The 15,028-nt window shown below is 39.1% G+C and overlaps 1 protein-coding gene across 2 annotated transcripts in view; it reads right to left on the bottom strand.

Annotated features, from left to right (window-relative positions):
- dnajc13 (DnaJ heat shock protein family (Hsp40) member C13) overlaps positions 1-15,028 on the bottom strand; it is a 32,232-nt gene that overhangs the window by 15,507 nt on the left and 1,697 nt on the right. For both annotated transcript variants that reach the window (XM_008396576.2, XM_008396584.2), the window contains exons 2-12: positions 11,875-11,955; positions 4,334-4,409; positions 3,472-3,621; positions 3,214-3,255; positions 2,617-2,817; positions 2,296-2,502; positions 1,940-2,035; positions 1,683-1,774; positions 1,368-1,537; positions 519-598; positions 276-445 (exon numbers count right to left, since the gene is read on the bottom strand). In XM_008396576.2, coding sequence (XP_008394798.2) covers positions 276-445; positions 519-598; positions 1,368-1,537; positions 1,683-1,774; positions 1,940-2,035; positions 2,296-2,502; positions 2,617-2,817; positions 3,214-3,255; positions 3,472-3,621; positions 4,334-4,409; positions 11,875-11,942 — 1,352 coding nt within the window. In that variant the 5' untranslated portion in view covers positions 11,943-11,955. The remainder of the gene's footprint in view (positions 1-275; positions 446-518; positions 599-1,367; positions 1,538-1,682; positions 1,775-1,939; positions 2,036-2,295; positions 2,503-2,616; positions 2,818-3,213; positions 3,256-3,471; positions 3,622-4,333; positions 4,410-11,874; positions 11,956-15,028) is intronic.

The raw sequence follows: 15,028 nt of genomic DNA, 5'->3' as shown, positions 1-15,028 counted from the left end.
TGTATTAAGACAGACTGTCAGGCTGAAAATGATCTAATTTCTGTCTTGCTTGTCTAAAAGCTTCAATAAAAAGTGATGGATGACAGTAAAAAAGAGGGGAAAAATATAAAATACAGACAAAAAGGGCAGACTGAGATGCATGGATTCATATTTACGTTGCATCTGTGAGTCCAGACCCTTGACCAGACCTTGGAATGACAGAGCATGCCTGTTACCACCAGCAGCTCCGCACTGTAAGATTTTAATAAATGAGGAACAAAGTGCTGCCATCTTACTTAGGCAGCTGGGTGAAGGCCTGGAAGCCGGCCTTGGATGCCACAAGGCGTCGAATGGCCTGGAAATGGCTTTCCAGCTCCGAGTTCAGAGCCGGTAGCTCCACTTCCTGGGCCAGCAGGGCCAGGATGGCGTTGTTGATGAGCTTCTCCTTGTTCTCAGAAAAAAGACCCTGGACCGAAAAAAGACAAGGGTTTCAGTCCAAGTTCAAGCTGGACAGAGCAACAAAAACTGATCAAACTCACATCTTGGGTAACTGCATGGAGAACTCCACTGTAGGATATATTGGCATTGAATCTGAACACTGCATCTGCAAAGTTTCCACCTAAAAAATATAAAAGCATTTAAATATAAAAAGAGATAAACTTTCTGAAAAAATTCAAACTTTTGCAGAATTACATTGTCAAGACTTTTGGGAGGTTTACCAATATTACAAACATGTTTTTACAGTAATCTTTTCTTTAATATACAACTAACTTATTAAAAACCTCAAAGAGAGAAATCAATGCTTTTAAACTGGCATCTGTTCCTGAAAGAGTTAGAAGTCTAAATATGACAGCATCATTTTATATTATCTTTTCTACACCCCAAGTTACAACATGTCCACGAAAGAAATGTATAAATCTGTCTCTTTACTCATTATAGCAGTATTTTTATAAAATATTTTTATGTGCATTTTGGAGTATCACAGAAAAACTTTAAATAATTTTCTCAACTTTATAAAAAATGTTTTCAGTCATTTGAGGTGGTTTTTGGCATCTTCAAAAAGAGTTAATGCCCCAAAGCAGAAATGGAAACACATTTGCCCAAAAAGTTCTGACATAGTGAACTCTCCCAGTCCAAACTTCCAGAACAGAAGCGGAGGACTTTCTCCAGCTTTCTGTGTCATGTGGTCTATGCTAGTTTGCAACCTCTATATCTTGTTCATTATTGGGGTGATGAACCAGACCAGTAGATAAAAACACGCCTAACTGCATTTTCATTTTAAAATTTGGCTCAAAATACACATGACAATTGGGTGAAATATAGATTTTGGAAAGCTCAGTGTTTCTGTCTGAAATGAAACCCCATTCAGAAAAAGAGCTTTAACTCACCAGGAGGAGGCGCTGCCAGGAATCTGAGATGCAAACTCTCCACCTCCTCATCCACCGGCATGCTGAGCAAACCCCATCTCTGCCCTCTCTGCGTGGGGGCCATCTTGACACACACGTCCCTGTTGCCCGATGCTCTGACTCCATCCAGGAGGCTGGCTAGAAGGGAGTCCCTGGACACACAATTAAAAAACAAGTCTGTGTTATTATGTGCAAAGCAGATTAAAGGCTGAGAAGCACAGCCACATCTATGCAAAGTAAAAAAACACTCAGGGTTGTAAATCTAAAGCAAACACACAGAGATTTGTGTTTGCAGACCTTTCAGTGGAGGAGTACTTCCTAATCTGGCCTCGGATGAATTCCACTGTAAACACCTGAGGGTTATCTGCGTCACAGATGAGAGCAAACACCTGAGGGAACAGCAACGCAGAGTTGGAGAAAAAAAACTTTACTATTCTAGATGTTTACTTGCAGTTAATCGCAATGAAACAAATATAATTCAACATTCCGATTTGTCAGAGTAAAACTGAGCAGTAACATTTTTATGACTTTATGATGTTTGTGTTGCATCCCACCTCTCCAAAGGGTTTGAGTGTGACTATGTTGTAGGAAGCAGGATCGCGCTCCACTAGACACGTTTCTGTGAGGGCAAGGATTCGCTTAACCGGCTCCTGGAAGGCACAACAACACACCGATATAATAAACATAAACTGCTGAAGCAAGCAGTTGACCCTGAACTAAATATTTCAACCTGCTAAGTCAAAAGGACCCAATTAAAAGAAGATGGAAGTGACATTATGATATAAAAAAAGTAAAATTTGGTGTATAAACCTTTACACCAAGTAGAAGTGGTCAAATGAACAGAAATGAAGCAAAACTAAACAAAGTCAGATGCATCTTTAGTTTATTAAACATTTCTTATACTTCCTACCGAGTGCCGTGTTGTGATCTTCTGCACCACAAACTCTGCCAGAGACGTGATGCTCTCGTCTGAGCTGTACTTTCCCAACCTGTCGGTCACAAAACCCTCAAAGGTTAGAGCCTCCTTCCTCAGGCGCAGCATAATGCCGATGTAGTTTCCGGCATGTTCGATGGCGCTCCGGATGAAGTCATCTCGATGCTCAGAGGCAAAAAGATGCTAAAAGAAACAAGAAACCGAGAATCCTGAATGTGCAAAGTCAGTATAGGAAAATAAAAACACACAGCCAAGCACATAATTAAACTTTTCTATATCCTTTTTAATGATGCATACTAGTCTGCTGAAGCCGCCGTAAAGGATGCAGAATCCTCCCTGGTAATCAGAAACCTCGACAAAGCCCTCTATGTTTCTGTAGTCGTAGGAACACACCACTCGGTTAGTGTGAGGGTCGATTTGGTCGATGCCACCAGGGGTCACCTCTAAATTAACCGGCTTCCGAGTGTCGCTCCAGTGATGCTTGTAGCAGTTGTAACGCTGTGAAATGTTAATCACACGTATGTTATAAAACAACAACAGTCATTAATATGGCAAACATTCAGGTCAAGACTTTATCTCTTAGAAAATCTAAGATAAGAACAACACATTATATTTCTGGCCATTAGTTCTGATTCAACTGGTTCTCTCGGTTCCCAGGATTGTCAAGGAATTTCAGTAAACTAAATGTTGCTTCAGTTTATTTACATGTGTTTATGCACATTTTTCATCTCATCTTCACAATGATATCTTCTAAAGACCAGATAATTTGAGATTTTTTTTTAAACCTCCATTTGAAAGTGGGTGTTTATTTACTTAGCAAAATTCAGTAAACCAGGATCTAGTGAGTTTCATTTTCCCTTATTTTTAGTGTCTTGATTAGATATCGGTACTTACCCTACCAGTAATCTTCCCTTCTGAAAACTCAGTTCTGAATCTCTGCAAATCAAAAATAGAAAGACACACAAACAAAATTCATTTTTGTTGGCGTTTTTCAATGCTGAACTCACCAACCTACAATTTGAAACCACCTTATCTGCTGATTCATATTTGGGTTTCAAAACTAGAGAATCATTTGGCCATTCATAAAAATATTTGGCTGAATTCTGCACAGACAAAAACAGAGAAAATATTGATGACAGTATTTTTCCTGACCAGTGCTTCTGTGAGTAGCTCTGTCCGGTGCTCCGTTGAGAACTTGAGCGTTTCTGACTTCTTGCCGCTGCCTTTGCGGAATGTGAGGCTGAACTCTGTCCCTTGGCCTTTTCCGACTGGACCGATGCCACAGATGTCTCCATAAGGCCACTGGCAGCAGAGAAAGAAATTAAATCAACTGACGTATGATAAAAAAAGAATTAGGAGCGCACTTGTTTGAATTTTGTGGCTGATTTCTCAGCTCCATTTTAATCGAACCAGCAAATTATATCCTGAAAACATCAGCTTAAGTCTTATTTACTCACTAACAACCACACCTTTAGTTAGCACAAACTGGGAGCTTCGGTAATGTTAGTTCATTGATTTGAAAACCATTTGATTTCTGGATTTCAGACCAGTTGATCACCATCTCATTCTCGATGAACCGCTAATACATATATCCTTAAAAAAGAAAACAATTACAATTTCTCACCAATAATCTGGATTCATTTATCATTTTGTCACTTAAAATCCTGCTTTACAGCACTCTCTACAGTTACTTGATGAAAATTAAAATGATGCCGTCTTCTGTTAGAATGAGAGGTTTCAATGAGGAGTTGCTTAATGGTTATTGATTATGAAATATAGTTCCATATGCTGGCCTGATCAGAACTGGAATATATCTTTTCCAGCAGTCTGCAGCATACTAAAACCTTACAATATGTGAAGGCATACCACAGCTTGAAGTAATGCACTTCAAGTGGATTTTTAATAGTTAAAAATCCATTTCCAGTGCATCACAAAATCTCAGACAGCAACAGCAGACAGAGTGGGGTTCCTGTAAGACCAGAGTTTCTGTAAAGCCTGATTTGTAGGTACTGACCTGATTTGTTACTTCTAGCGTTGTTGGGTTATAAGTGGTAATGCCATGCGTTCCCACTGAAAAGACTCGCTTGTATCTGCAACATAAAGAGGAGACAGGTCAGAATATACAGTTCCTGTGACCCAGTTTTTTGTTCTGTAATGATTTATGATGTCTTTGAAGACCTAAAAACAATTATTTTTATATAATTTGTATATTTTTTTGTACTTTAGACTTTAAAACATGGTCAAATATATTCATAAACCCTTAATTTCTTGGCTAAATGCCCCTTAAGAAGCAACACACTTTGCAAAAATCAATAAGCTGACATTTTGCCCATTTTGTTGCAGAATTTGTAGCATTCATTCAAATATAGGATATACTACAGAACTGAGGTTGGGGTTTGATAAGGCCATCACTGACACCTTATCTTAGCTTGTTTAACCTGTTACAAAACCAGTTTTGAAGAATATCTTTGATTGTCTTACTGGAACACCTGATCGTATCTAAAGCTTCAACCATCGGACCCCAACTAACAGCCTTCGATGAAAGGAGATTAGTTAGGACGTTTATGAACAATCAAGGATCAAATGAACTGGAAAACAGCTATCAGTGTACACTCTGATGCTGGTATTACATCACCATGGACTGAGAACGTGCCGACCAGGAGAGAAATTCCTACCACAAAAACCTTCAAATGGACTGAAATTTGCAGTCGGTACGATCCCTTCTAGATAAGTGTTCAATGGTCAGATGAGACAAAGACTGGGCTCCTGGTCCCTGTACAATAGAACAGGTTGTACAGTAGACACTAGGCATATGACGGGTGCAACACTTCATCTGCCTCTTTTCTTATCCTGATGCACCCAATACTTTGGAAGAGGGTAAATCTGGACTCATCAGACCACATGACCTTCTTCCAGTCCTCCAGAGTCCAATCTTTATGCTCCCTCACAAACTAAAGCCTTTTTCTTTGGTTAGCCTCACTGATTAGTGGTTTTCTTATGGCCTCACAGCTGTTCAATCCAAATCCATTGACTTCCCTTCGCATTTTACACATGGAAATGGTCTTACTGTCCCCATTAAACATAGTCCTGAGTTCTACTGTTGTGTTTCTTCGCTTTGGGGTCATCTAATGCTTAACTGATCACCAATCACCATCATTCCAGATTTTTTCCAACCACATTTCTTCCTCTCAGACGATGGTTCACCACTTTCCTTCCACTTTTTAATAATACGTTGGACAGTTCTCAACCCAAACTCAGTCGTGTCTGCAGTCTCTATAGATGTTTTCTCTGCTTGGTGCCAATGATTCAACACTTCTGAAACAGACTTGCATACTTTCCATGACCACAGGACGTGTCTTTCAACATGTTTTTTAAGAAATGAGAAGCTACACATTGTGCTGTGTGCTTGGTTGAAAGATAATGGCCTATCCAGTAATTATCCAATGGGAACCTTGTACCTATTTGGATGCAACTCCTCTTTTGGCCAGGCAGTGTATTAGTGGGATGCATCTTAATACTTGAGTTTTATAAATAATTTTGTATAGATTGGAAATAAATTAAGATTTGAGAACCCAGCTCCTAGTTTTACAAATTCACTAATGTGTTAAGATTTCCCTTTTAAAAAAACAACAGGTTTGGCTCAATAGCCCAAAGTAATGACATTTAAAGGTACAATAGCTCTTGGAAAGACAGAAAAATGACGCAAACAGCACTCAGCTATCAAACCCATCATTGCTTAGCTCATTTCCGGCATGTTTGAGTCAATATGAAATATGATACAGATAAGATGACTAACATCTCACCAACTGTTTCCATCAACACATCACCAGTCCCAGACTGCAGTAAAGGCAGCAGAAGCTTTAATCACTTGAGATTTGCTGCTTTCTCCATCCTATTAATGACTGAGAAAGGTAACGGTTTGATGTTGGCGACTTTGGATCCTATAAAACAAGTCACTGACACCGAGGCAACAAACACTAATTCATTAACTGTTACAGTTGGTCTTTCTCACACAGTAGGAAGGAAGTGTGAAAGATATGTGTGTGTGTGTGTGTGTGTGTGTGTGTGTGTGCCAAACAGTGAATGCTTGTGGGGATGTGCACGAACCAACAGCCAAATTGAAGTGTGTCTCGTCGCGGTTTGGAAATAGTTTCACTTGGCATGCTCGAGTAATTCATCACATTCTGTTGACGGATTTGAAAATGTATAATTATTTGACATCTTCCATCGTGTAAAACAGAGATTTTAAAGTTCAAATATAAGAAACATGCCAGTCAGTCCTACATTCATGCCGTTTCCCTTATATTGATACTGTTTGCAGAACATGCCGACTTGGCATCTTTCCTTTTTGCACATCCTCATTATGGCAGGACAGCAGGAGGTGCGGTGCAGAGACCGTTTCAGCAGCTGTCCAACTGCTAGGGAGCAGGTTGGGGCTGGGGGGCATAATTGAGAGGCTACTTCTACATAATGCATTTGCAGCTGAGGCTGAAGTGCCTGACAAATACAAACAGACAGGACAGGCAGTGACCTGAGGCGAGGCTAAAGTAGAACATTAGGATTGGCATCATACGCCCTGTAAAATTACTCCAAAGCACTATCACCACTGAAATGATGATAAAGTTAAGAGGCTAAGTGATTCATCTGTTTGGTGAATTAAAGTGCACTGACAGGACGATCAAAATAAGTGGAATCTATAGCAAACAACTGTGTAGCCTCCAGGCCTGGTGGGTTTCTCCAACCACGTTCACCTTGGTTTGGAAATATTTACAGTAGTGAAAAAGAATGACAAATAAAAGGAGCTAAACAATTAGGTTGCATTGTTGCACATAAAGTTATTCTGCACTACAGAAAACTACAACAACATTAAGCAGGTGTTTATTCTACACGGCTGTTTAAGTCTATATCAAAATGAGTGTAACAAAAAAAAAATCTGAGGCATGCATAACTGCAGCAATTGATGTTTTTTCTGCTTTAAATAAAAGCAAAAAGATTATATTAATGCAAGTTTGTTATAAATGTATGTCTATGCACCATGCAATGAGATATTTATAGTGTAGGTAATCATACCATGAGAATATTGTAAGCAAGCCAGAAATAACATATCTAGAGCAAATCTGCCATTTTGGCTAACCAGATAAAAACCCAGACATCTGGGTTTGAAATGGTTAAGTTGAGGTAATGTGACTGCATGCATATTGGCATATTCCCATTTCAGGGTTTAAACATTACAGCATCAAACTTGTAGATATCATATTCGCAAAACTGCTTATGGGAAAAAGAAATACCAAGCAGAAAACTAATTAACATCCAATCAATCTTCTTTTTAAAAATGCACCTGCACTAATTGGGGCGCTTCTGGTTTAGATATTTTGGGCCATGCATCTCCTCTTCTGTCTTGACCTTGGTTCAGACTGGTCCGAAATGAGTATCAGCACAAAGTTTGTTAATTATTCATAGACTGTGGGCTGACTTTCTATTTTAGCACAGTGACAAAATCCAAATATCCTTGACTAATTCCTTTGAGAAGCTGAGTTCATGTCCACACTGTGCCCAGAATTTGTGGGGGGGGGGGGGGGATTTTAAACGTGATATAGCAGAAATAATAGCATTAAAAGACTCAGAACTGCTCAAGTCATCTCACCACAGCTTGGGATTTATTCAGTTAACTCAGTGATTCTGCAACCAGTAAGGCAAAAGTAACACTGGCGTTTGATTTCACAAATAAACCTCAGATTTGCATTCCCTGGAAGACACGTAAATCAACCTGGAGAAACCTGAGCTTTCATGAGCCCTTTTACAAGCCTTATTGCACTATATGTGCATAAAAATAAAGATATCCCATTCATCAGCACCATGCTGTAATTTGATTACATAGAATGAAAACTGTAAGATGATAATGGGATTTGAATGGAGCAGAGTCTTCTTTTCGGCCATATTTCTGCCTTTGCTCCAGCTACAGGGAATAAAGAGATGGATCAATTCAGAACCCAATTTTCCATCCCTCAATTAAGATACCAAAGCACAAAGAGCTCATGTGATAGGTATCCTAGCATAGTTTTCCTATATACTTCATTTAAGTACATCATACAACAAGCTTCATTTAGAGTGCATAATTCTGAAGATGGTGCAAGCAAACCGCATGTCTTTAAAGCTTTTCTTTCCTTCAAAAGTTTCATAATAAATCACATTAGGCAACTTCCTGTAGAGGACTCCTCACTACCGCCTCCCATCTGTAAGCAAATTATCCCCTATTTTGCACAAATAACACAGACTGAGAAGGACAGATAAGTACAACTCCATTTTATTCTAAACAAAACAAACAAACATTGTTCACAAAGAGTGAATCAAACGATAACTGAAGAAGAGCCCAGTAACCACACCACATATGATTATACAAACAAAGCGTCATTTTACCCACAGGACAAACAGCCCATGCACCAACATGATAAAGTAGGTTTTACAGTAACACTAAAGTTACGACAGCATTCAGAGAAGAGTGAAAACAAACTGTGATTTACATATGCATGCACAAAAAGGAGAAGTTATGATATAAATATATACATAAAAAAGATTAAGCCGGGCTTCTAAACATATTTGAATAATTTTTCAAAATAATATTCCCATAATTTGCAGTGGTTACTAGATATTGTTTAAGGTATAAAATGATTGAACATGAACTTTATGGCAAATGCTTGAACCACTATGAGCCTTTAAATGGGGAAATCTGCAAGACCTAGACGGAGGGAGACAGGAAGGAAGACGAGCTGACAATGAATGAATGAATGGACACACAGACAAATGGGAGGACACGAAAGCTTTGTTGAACATTCAGTTTATGACTTATTGTTCAACTCAGTCACAGTTTTGTAATGGAATCACTTGTGGTGCAACCAGTGACACCGCCCCCTAGCCAATCAGTGACAGTCTTCTTAGGTGGTGTTTTTTGAAGGCTGACTCTGCATGCTTTAGCCCCAGGAAAGGAGGGTATAAAAGAGGGGTTGGTACCACATAACTGTCACTGGTGGAAAATTCTTATAGCAGTAAGGCTGAATCAAGCTGCAGGCGTGCTGAGTAAACACTAGTGGGCTGATACAGGTGGAGAAACAAACAGGAATAGACAGACGAATGGATAAATGCAAATGAGCAGAACAAAGGATGGTTGCACAAAAAGATGAATAGACAGATGTTTGATAAACTCTTAAATGTGACAGAGTCCATGGAGAATCCATTTTTACAGAAAGGGAAAGCCTTCCATTCAGAGGATACAAACATAAAGACCCAGTAACTTCCAAGACAGTCACAAGACTTAGTAAACGAGCACAAACAGGTCATAATTAGGTCTTCCAGACATGCAGCAATGTTTACCAATTTATATCCCCAAAACAACTTTAGAAACAAAAAAAAGCTAATTAAAACCATCAAAGCAACAAAATACTGTTTAGTAGTCGGCCTCACGTTGCCTTTAAAAAAAGAAGAGAAAAACTTAGAGCAGAAAACAGTTTTAAATTTCAACCTGAGCAAAATAAAAGAGAAAGCAGAAGTAAATTCATATTTTTAACAAAAAAATTCACAGAAAACCACTTGCATATTACATAACCCACACAGGCCTGTCTTGGGAAATCAAACATTATGAAGTCAGATGAAAAGAAAACATGCAAACTATTTCTTCTTCTATTGAGCTAATGAAAGTCAGATGGATCCAATGTATTGTGTTTGACCCAATTCATAAAAGCCTGCTCCACCCCAGCTGTGCTTGATCTGCCAGCATTCATACTTTTACGTCAGTGAATGCAACCACATAGCTTTGCTAATCCCAAATATCTGCACTACACATGCACCAAGTCAGGTTTCATTTTCATTTCTTTCAGCTTTCTGACTCGTTCAGACTTGCCCACTTCAATCGCACATCTTTCAACTTTTGTGTTTCTTCAGAAAAAGCAATGCTATCTGATTTCTCTCAGTAAGATAATTTCACCAAAACTGGGTTAGATTCGTTATACTGATGACAAGTCAGGACACAGATCAATTTAGATAAACACAAGAGCCTTATACTGTATCGCTGCATCAACTGGACTCACCAGGAAGCATTAGGAGGCTGAGTGAGTGATGCCCTGCAGCCCTGCTTAAATTACTTAAGTCAGCGAGAGGCCTTAACGGGACAAAAACATTTAGAAAGCATGTATTGGTAATGTGATCTGACAAGCACACGACTTGAACTGCAGCGTGCATTATATCAGCACAGAGGGCCTCCATTATCCACCATCTCTGAAACACAGTTCTTAAACATTTTATCCATTTCTAGAATTCATACACCATAGCATTTAATGCTTTACGGGTGTTTTCACACCTAATGGACTCTGTTGGATTGGGGACCAAAAGTGCAACATTTCTTACACTTTCAGCTGGTGCGGTTCATTTTCACACTGCATTGTGTCAAACACACTAATCCTTCAAAAATGTCTCCCCTCCCACCTGTGGTGCACCAACCACCACTTAAGGAACAAAAACCTCTGAAGACGACATGATAGCAACTTCCTTCTTCACCTCAAAAATGAACAAAAATGGAGTCGTGTCAGATTTTAGAAGTTGTAGGATTTCTCTTTTGTCCTTGGAAAAAGATTATGAGCCATTTCTCCTGCTACCACCACACTCTCGTGTTTTTGTTTTGGTTGCATTTACGCAGAATACCCTGGCATTTAGCTCACTTCCTACTTTTGGAGCGGTCTCTTTACATATGTACTTTAACAGCAACACAGTTCACTTCAACGGAACCGTGACCCAAGTTTGCTTTTATAAATTGCATCAGATAGCACATTTGCACCTCCACAAATAAACCAGACTTTCTAGAAGAATGGACACTATTACACATGCAGAGCAATACAGTACATTACAACCACAAACTTTAATGTTATATATTAGGATTTATTTTTTTAAATCAAAGGGACTCTGACCATCTCACAGAGCTCAGTTCAATCCACTGTCTGAAAATGGATAGAGTACTAAAATATCTGGCCAATAAGAGCAAGCCAAGACTTCAGACGTGTGAAGAGATCCAGCCCTGAAGATCTGTCACCTAAACCAATAAAGCAAGCTGCTCATGTTTGTGGTTGTAAAATGAAAAAAAATCTAAAAATATTTAAGGGTAGGAACACTTCTGCAAGGCATCACATGCAGTTCCGTCACCCTGTGTACCCTCTGCCAACAGAAAAGTGTTACTGTCCAAAGATTAAATCGGCATAACTTATGTTTCAGAAAAGGGGATGTATATAATTTACCTTCCAGAAAACAACTGCATATCAACATACTGAATTCTTGCAAAAGACTATATTTTTCCTCTGTGCACTATCGGTTTCACCCGAAAGTGAAGCAAAACAGATCAATCACATGCCTGCAGACTGAGGTCTGAGGACCCATTATCCTCAACAAAGATAACACAATAGAAGCCCTGAGTCAGGATTTTCTCCCTAACCACATTAATCAGAGCTGAGATTTTGGTCAGTTTATAATACAAACTGGTTATGTTTAAAAAGAATACAAAAATGTGCGCCTTACTTTCCTCTCCAAGAGTGTTTAGTGGTGTAGAAACAGGCCAGGTCTTTGTTGTCTTTCAGGATATTCATCTTTTCCCAAGACCTAAAACATAGGCAGAAAATTATGTTTTTAGTATGACCCTTTTATGGTAGCGGGGATTAAACTGTTTATTACAACACAAACTTTGATCCAGGGGGATTCTTTGCAAGTCATTACTACTTATTTACAAGACACACTCCAACACACAGTTCTTCACAGCATCATTCAACATTTTTTAACTCGGAGGGAGAATCTCAAGTCAGAGAGGAAACACTGTAAACAGCTATTAAATAACAGTGAGAGCCATCCCATGATTGCTGTCCAATTCCACTGTTAAAAGCCACTGGATCTGTCTACCACCTGAAAATGTATTACAGTGAACCAGAGGAATACATGTCAATCCAGTCAGTGATATTTGTTGATTAGTTCAAAATAAAAATATGTTTGTGTTCAATGAAAGAATAAAAGCACAAGTATTTGGAAGTTATTCAGAAGCTACATGATTTAGTTAAGCTTGCAAACTAAATGGGAACATCTGAAAGTTTAACCTTTCAAAGAAACCATAATATAGTAGAGCAAGAGGAGGAAATAGCTGCCTTTCTTATTCTGAGTACAGTCACTTGCTTTTGCTAGCTGAACTGTGACAAGGGGAACCTGTGTCAGCACTCAGCCAGGATCCTGGAAAAGTCCTACTACAGTTTTCCTTCCTCTTCATTCCAGTGTGCAAATGAAGCTGCATTATTGACTGAATGGTGAGGGATTCCTAGAGTGCTGAGGTGAGTTTTAGAAGTGCCATTTTAGATAAGAACTGGCAAATCATTCAGGTATCCCTTTATTATGGAAATTACACAAAGTTTTAATTAAATGCACGTCTATGAACTGGCTACATGCACAACTGGGAAGTTTGCTGTATGTAGTAGGCTGTCATAAATTTACTGTGATGAGAGTAGCTAGTAATCAGGACTGGGTCATGTGATTGCCCTTCCTACTTCTTCTGGATCACTCTCAGGTTGTTAAAACATACAATAACTAGAGAACTGAGGAGAAAACTTTGTGTGGATCATAGCTCAAAACAAAGCATATCTAAGTGTTTATAACGCGTGTAGATACTAAACTTTTGTTGCAGAATTTCAACAAACATTTTACAAAACAGCAATAGACATGAATTTGACTTATTTGTTCAGTGCATTATGTCATAAAAAAGAAAGAGAAACTGGAATTTGTTAAAGGTTTCAATTCATTTATGCATTCCATTTCCAAGCTTAAAGCTAGAAAAAAAAGAAGAGTTTCCTCAGGTGGGAATAACAATTTAAAAGGTCTGAGATTTATGACCAAGATAATCTAATATGGCCAATTACACCTAATGGTAGACATCCAATTCATGTCGCAAAGACAGCAGCCAAAGCAGAGAGGCTCTGTCTTCCCTCACTCCAGCCCCTTGGATCACCTCCTCTGACACAATCCCAAGGCTTGGGACTGATAATTAATCTGATCATTAAGGGTATCAAGTGCTTTTTATGTGGTCACCAATAGCTTTATATCAAAATTAAGCTTGTTTGTATTCATCTTGGAAATTATAGCCACAACTCTGGGGTATAATTAACTCTACAAATAAACAGTAAATGATAATAAAACGATGGGACAGATGTCGTCACTGTATGTGATCCAATGCAACCCAGACCCATTCAGAAAGATCAACACAAGCTACGGATTTAGTTTGTCTTGAAACATTTACAATTGTTTTAAAAAAAAGTTATTTCAAATTGCAAAGAGATGTTCATGTTACACTTTCAGCTTTCAGAGCTGTTTGGAAAGAGTTTTAATTCAGAGGCCATCACTGGAAAACTACTTAAGCATCAGTGTGAGGTTCAAGGTTCAAATAGTCATGTGCCATGACATCAGTTTAGTCCTATCTGCTGCTTTTATGTCCAGCTACAATTGTTAAACTCGTGACACCTGCGTTATGAAGAGCTGATTAAGATATTCTGAATGACATCAATTAAGTAAAACGTTACAGGAATATCAGAGTGTGATGCCTTTCTAGTATTTTCATCTGACCAAGCGTTGCAACACCCCCCTGTATTTGCCAATTACATGAAGCAATCACTCTTCCAACACAGGAACATAAAGGCCAGGAACTTACCCTCACTTTATTTTTGGGGGGCTCAATTAAGATTCTGAGCGCTAAATAATTTACACGTTGAATCTTTTAAAAAAATAAAGCCTAAATCTAATTGCCATAAGAGCGTTTGCAGGATAATGTCACTTGTTTAAGCCCCAGTGTGTGCGTGAGCTGCAGTAAATCCATGACAGACAGAATTAACGTTACCTGTCTCCCAGGAAGCTACTTCATTGCAGCAGGCCTCCACGGTCAAAAACAAACACAGCAGCTCTTTTGGTATGTTGACGCTAGTGCTTCATCTAACCCGGACAATAGCCACACCAGAAATACATTTAAATCAGCGTTTGTTGCATTGAAATAGGTGGAGGCAGCGGTAGGCTAAGATTGGGTTAGCTACAGGTTAGCGGCTAACTAGCGCATCAATTAGATCCTAGCACCGGAGCTCAATCAAGAAAACACGAAGCAGACAGAAGTGGCACGTGCTAACGATAGCATTTACCTGTCAAATCACTAATGGGTGTTAAATGTAGCCGTCCCTCAGCCCCCCTCCCTCCTCTGACCGCGGCCAGTGCTCCTCAGTTTTCCCACCGTGACGCTGTAGACAGGTACCTACTCAGTTCCGCTGTGTTTCCCCCCAACAAGACTCAGGACGCTGCCATATTCCTTAGACCAAAAGGCAATAAAGTGCGCAGGCGCGAGACCTACCCTGTCATGCGGCTGTCAGCTGATTGGTGATTGCGGAAGTGTCAAGCTGATCTTAGAACAGTTTTCATTTGGTTTTCATTTGACGTTTGAATGGAGGGATACTACCAAAGCAGACCTTAAAGCAGCTTTTGCGATTCTGTCAAAACGCAGCGTTTTTAAAGGGGTAAACCACAATTTTTTATGGGCCTCTTTTTAAAGATTATGAGATGTTAAAACCACAGGCGCATTGTAATTGTTACATTTACTTGAGTAACGTTTAGGAAAAATTTACTTCTATGGTTTTACTACACCACACTTTACATTTACTTA

This window comes from Poecilia reticulata, linkage group LG20 (assembly GCF_000633615.1).
Source record: "Poecilia reticulata strain Guanapo linkage group LG20, Guppy_female_1.0+MT, whole genome shotgun sequence".
In the NCBI taxonomy this organism is placed as follows: Eukaryota; Metazoa; Chordata; class Actinopteri; order Cyprinodontiformes; family Poeciliidae; genus Poecilia; species Poecilia reticulata.
This window is presented reverse-complemented; position numbering and strand designations above follow the sequence as displayed.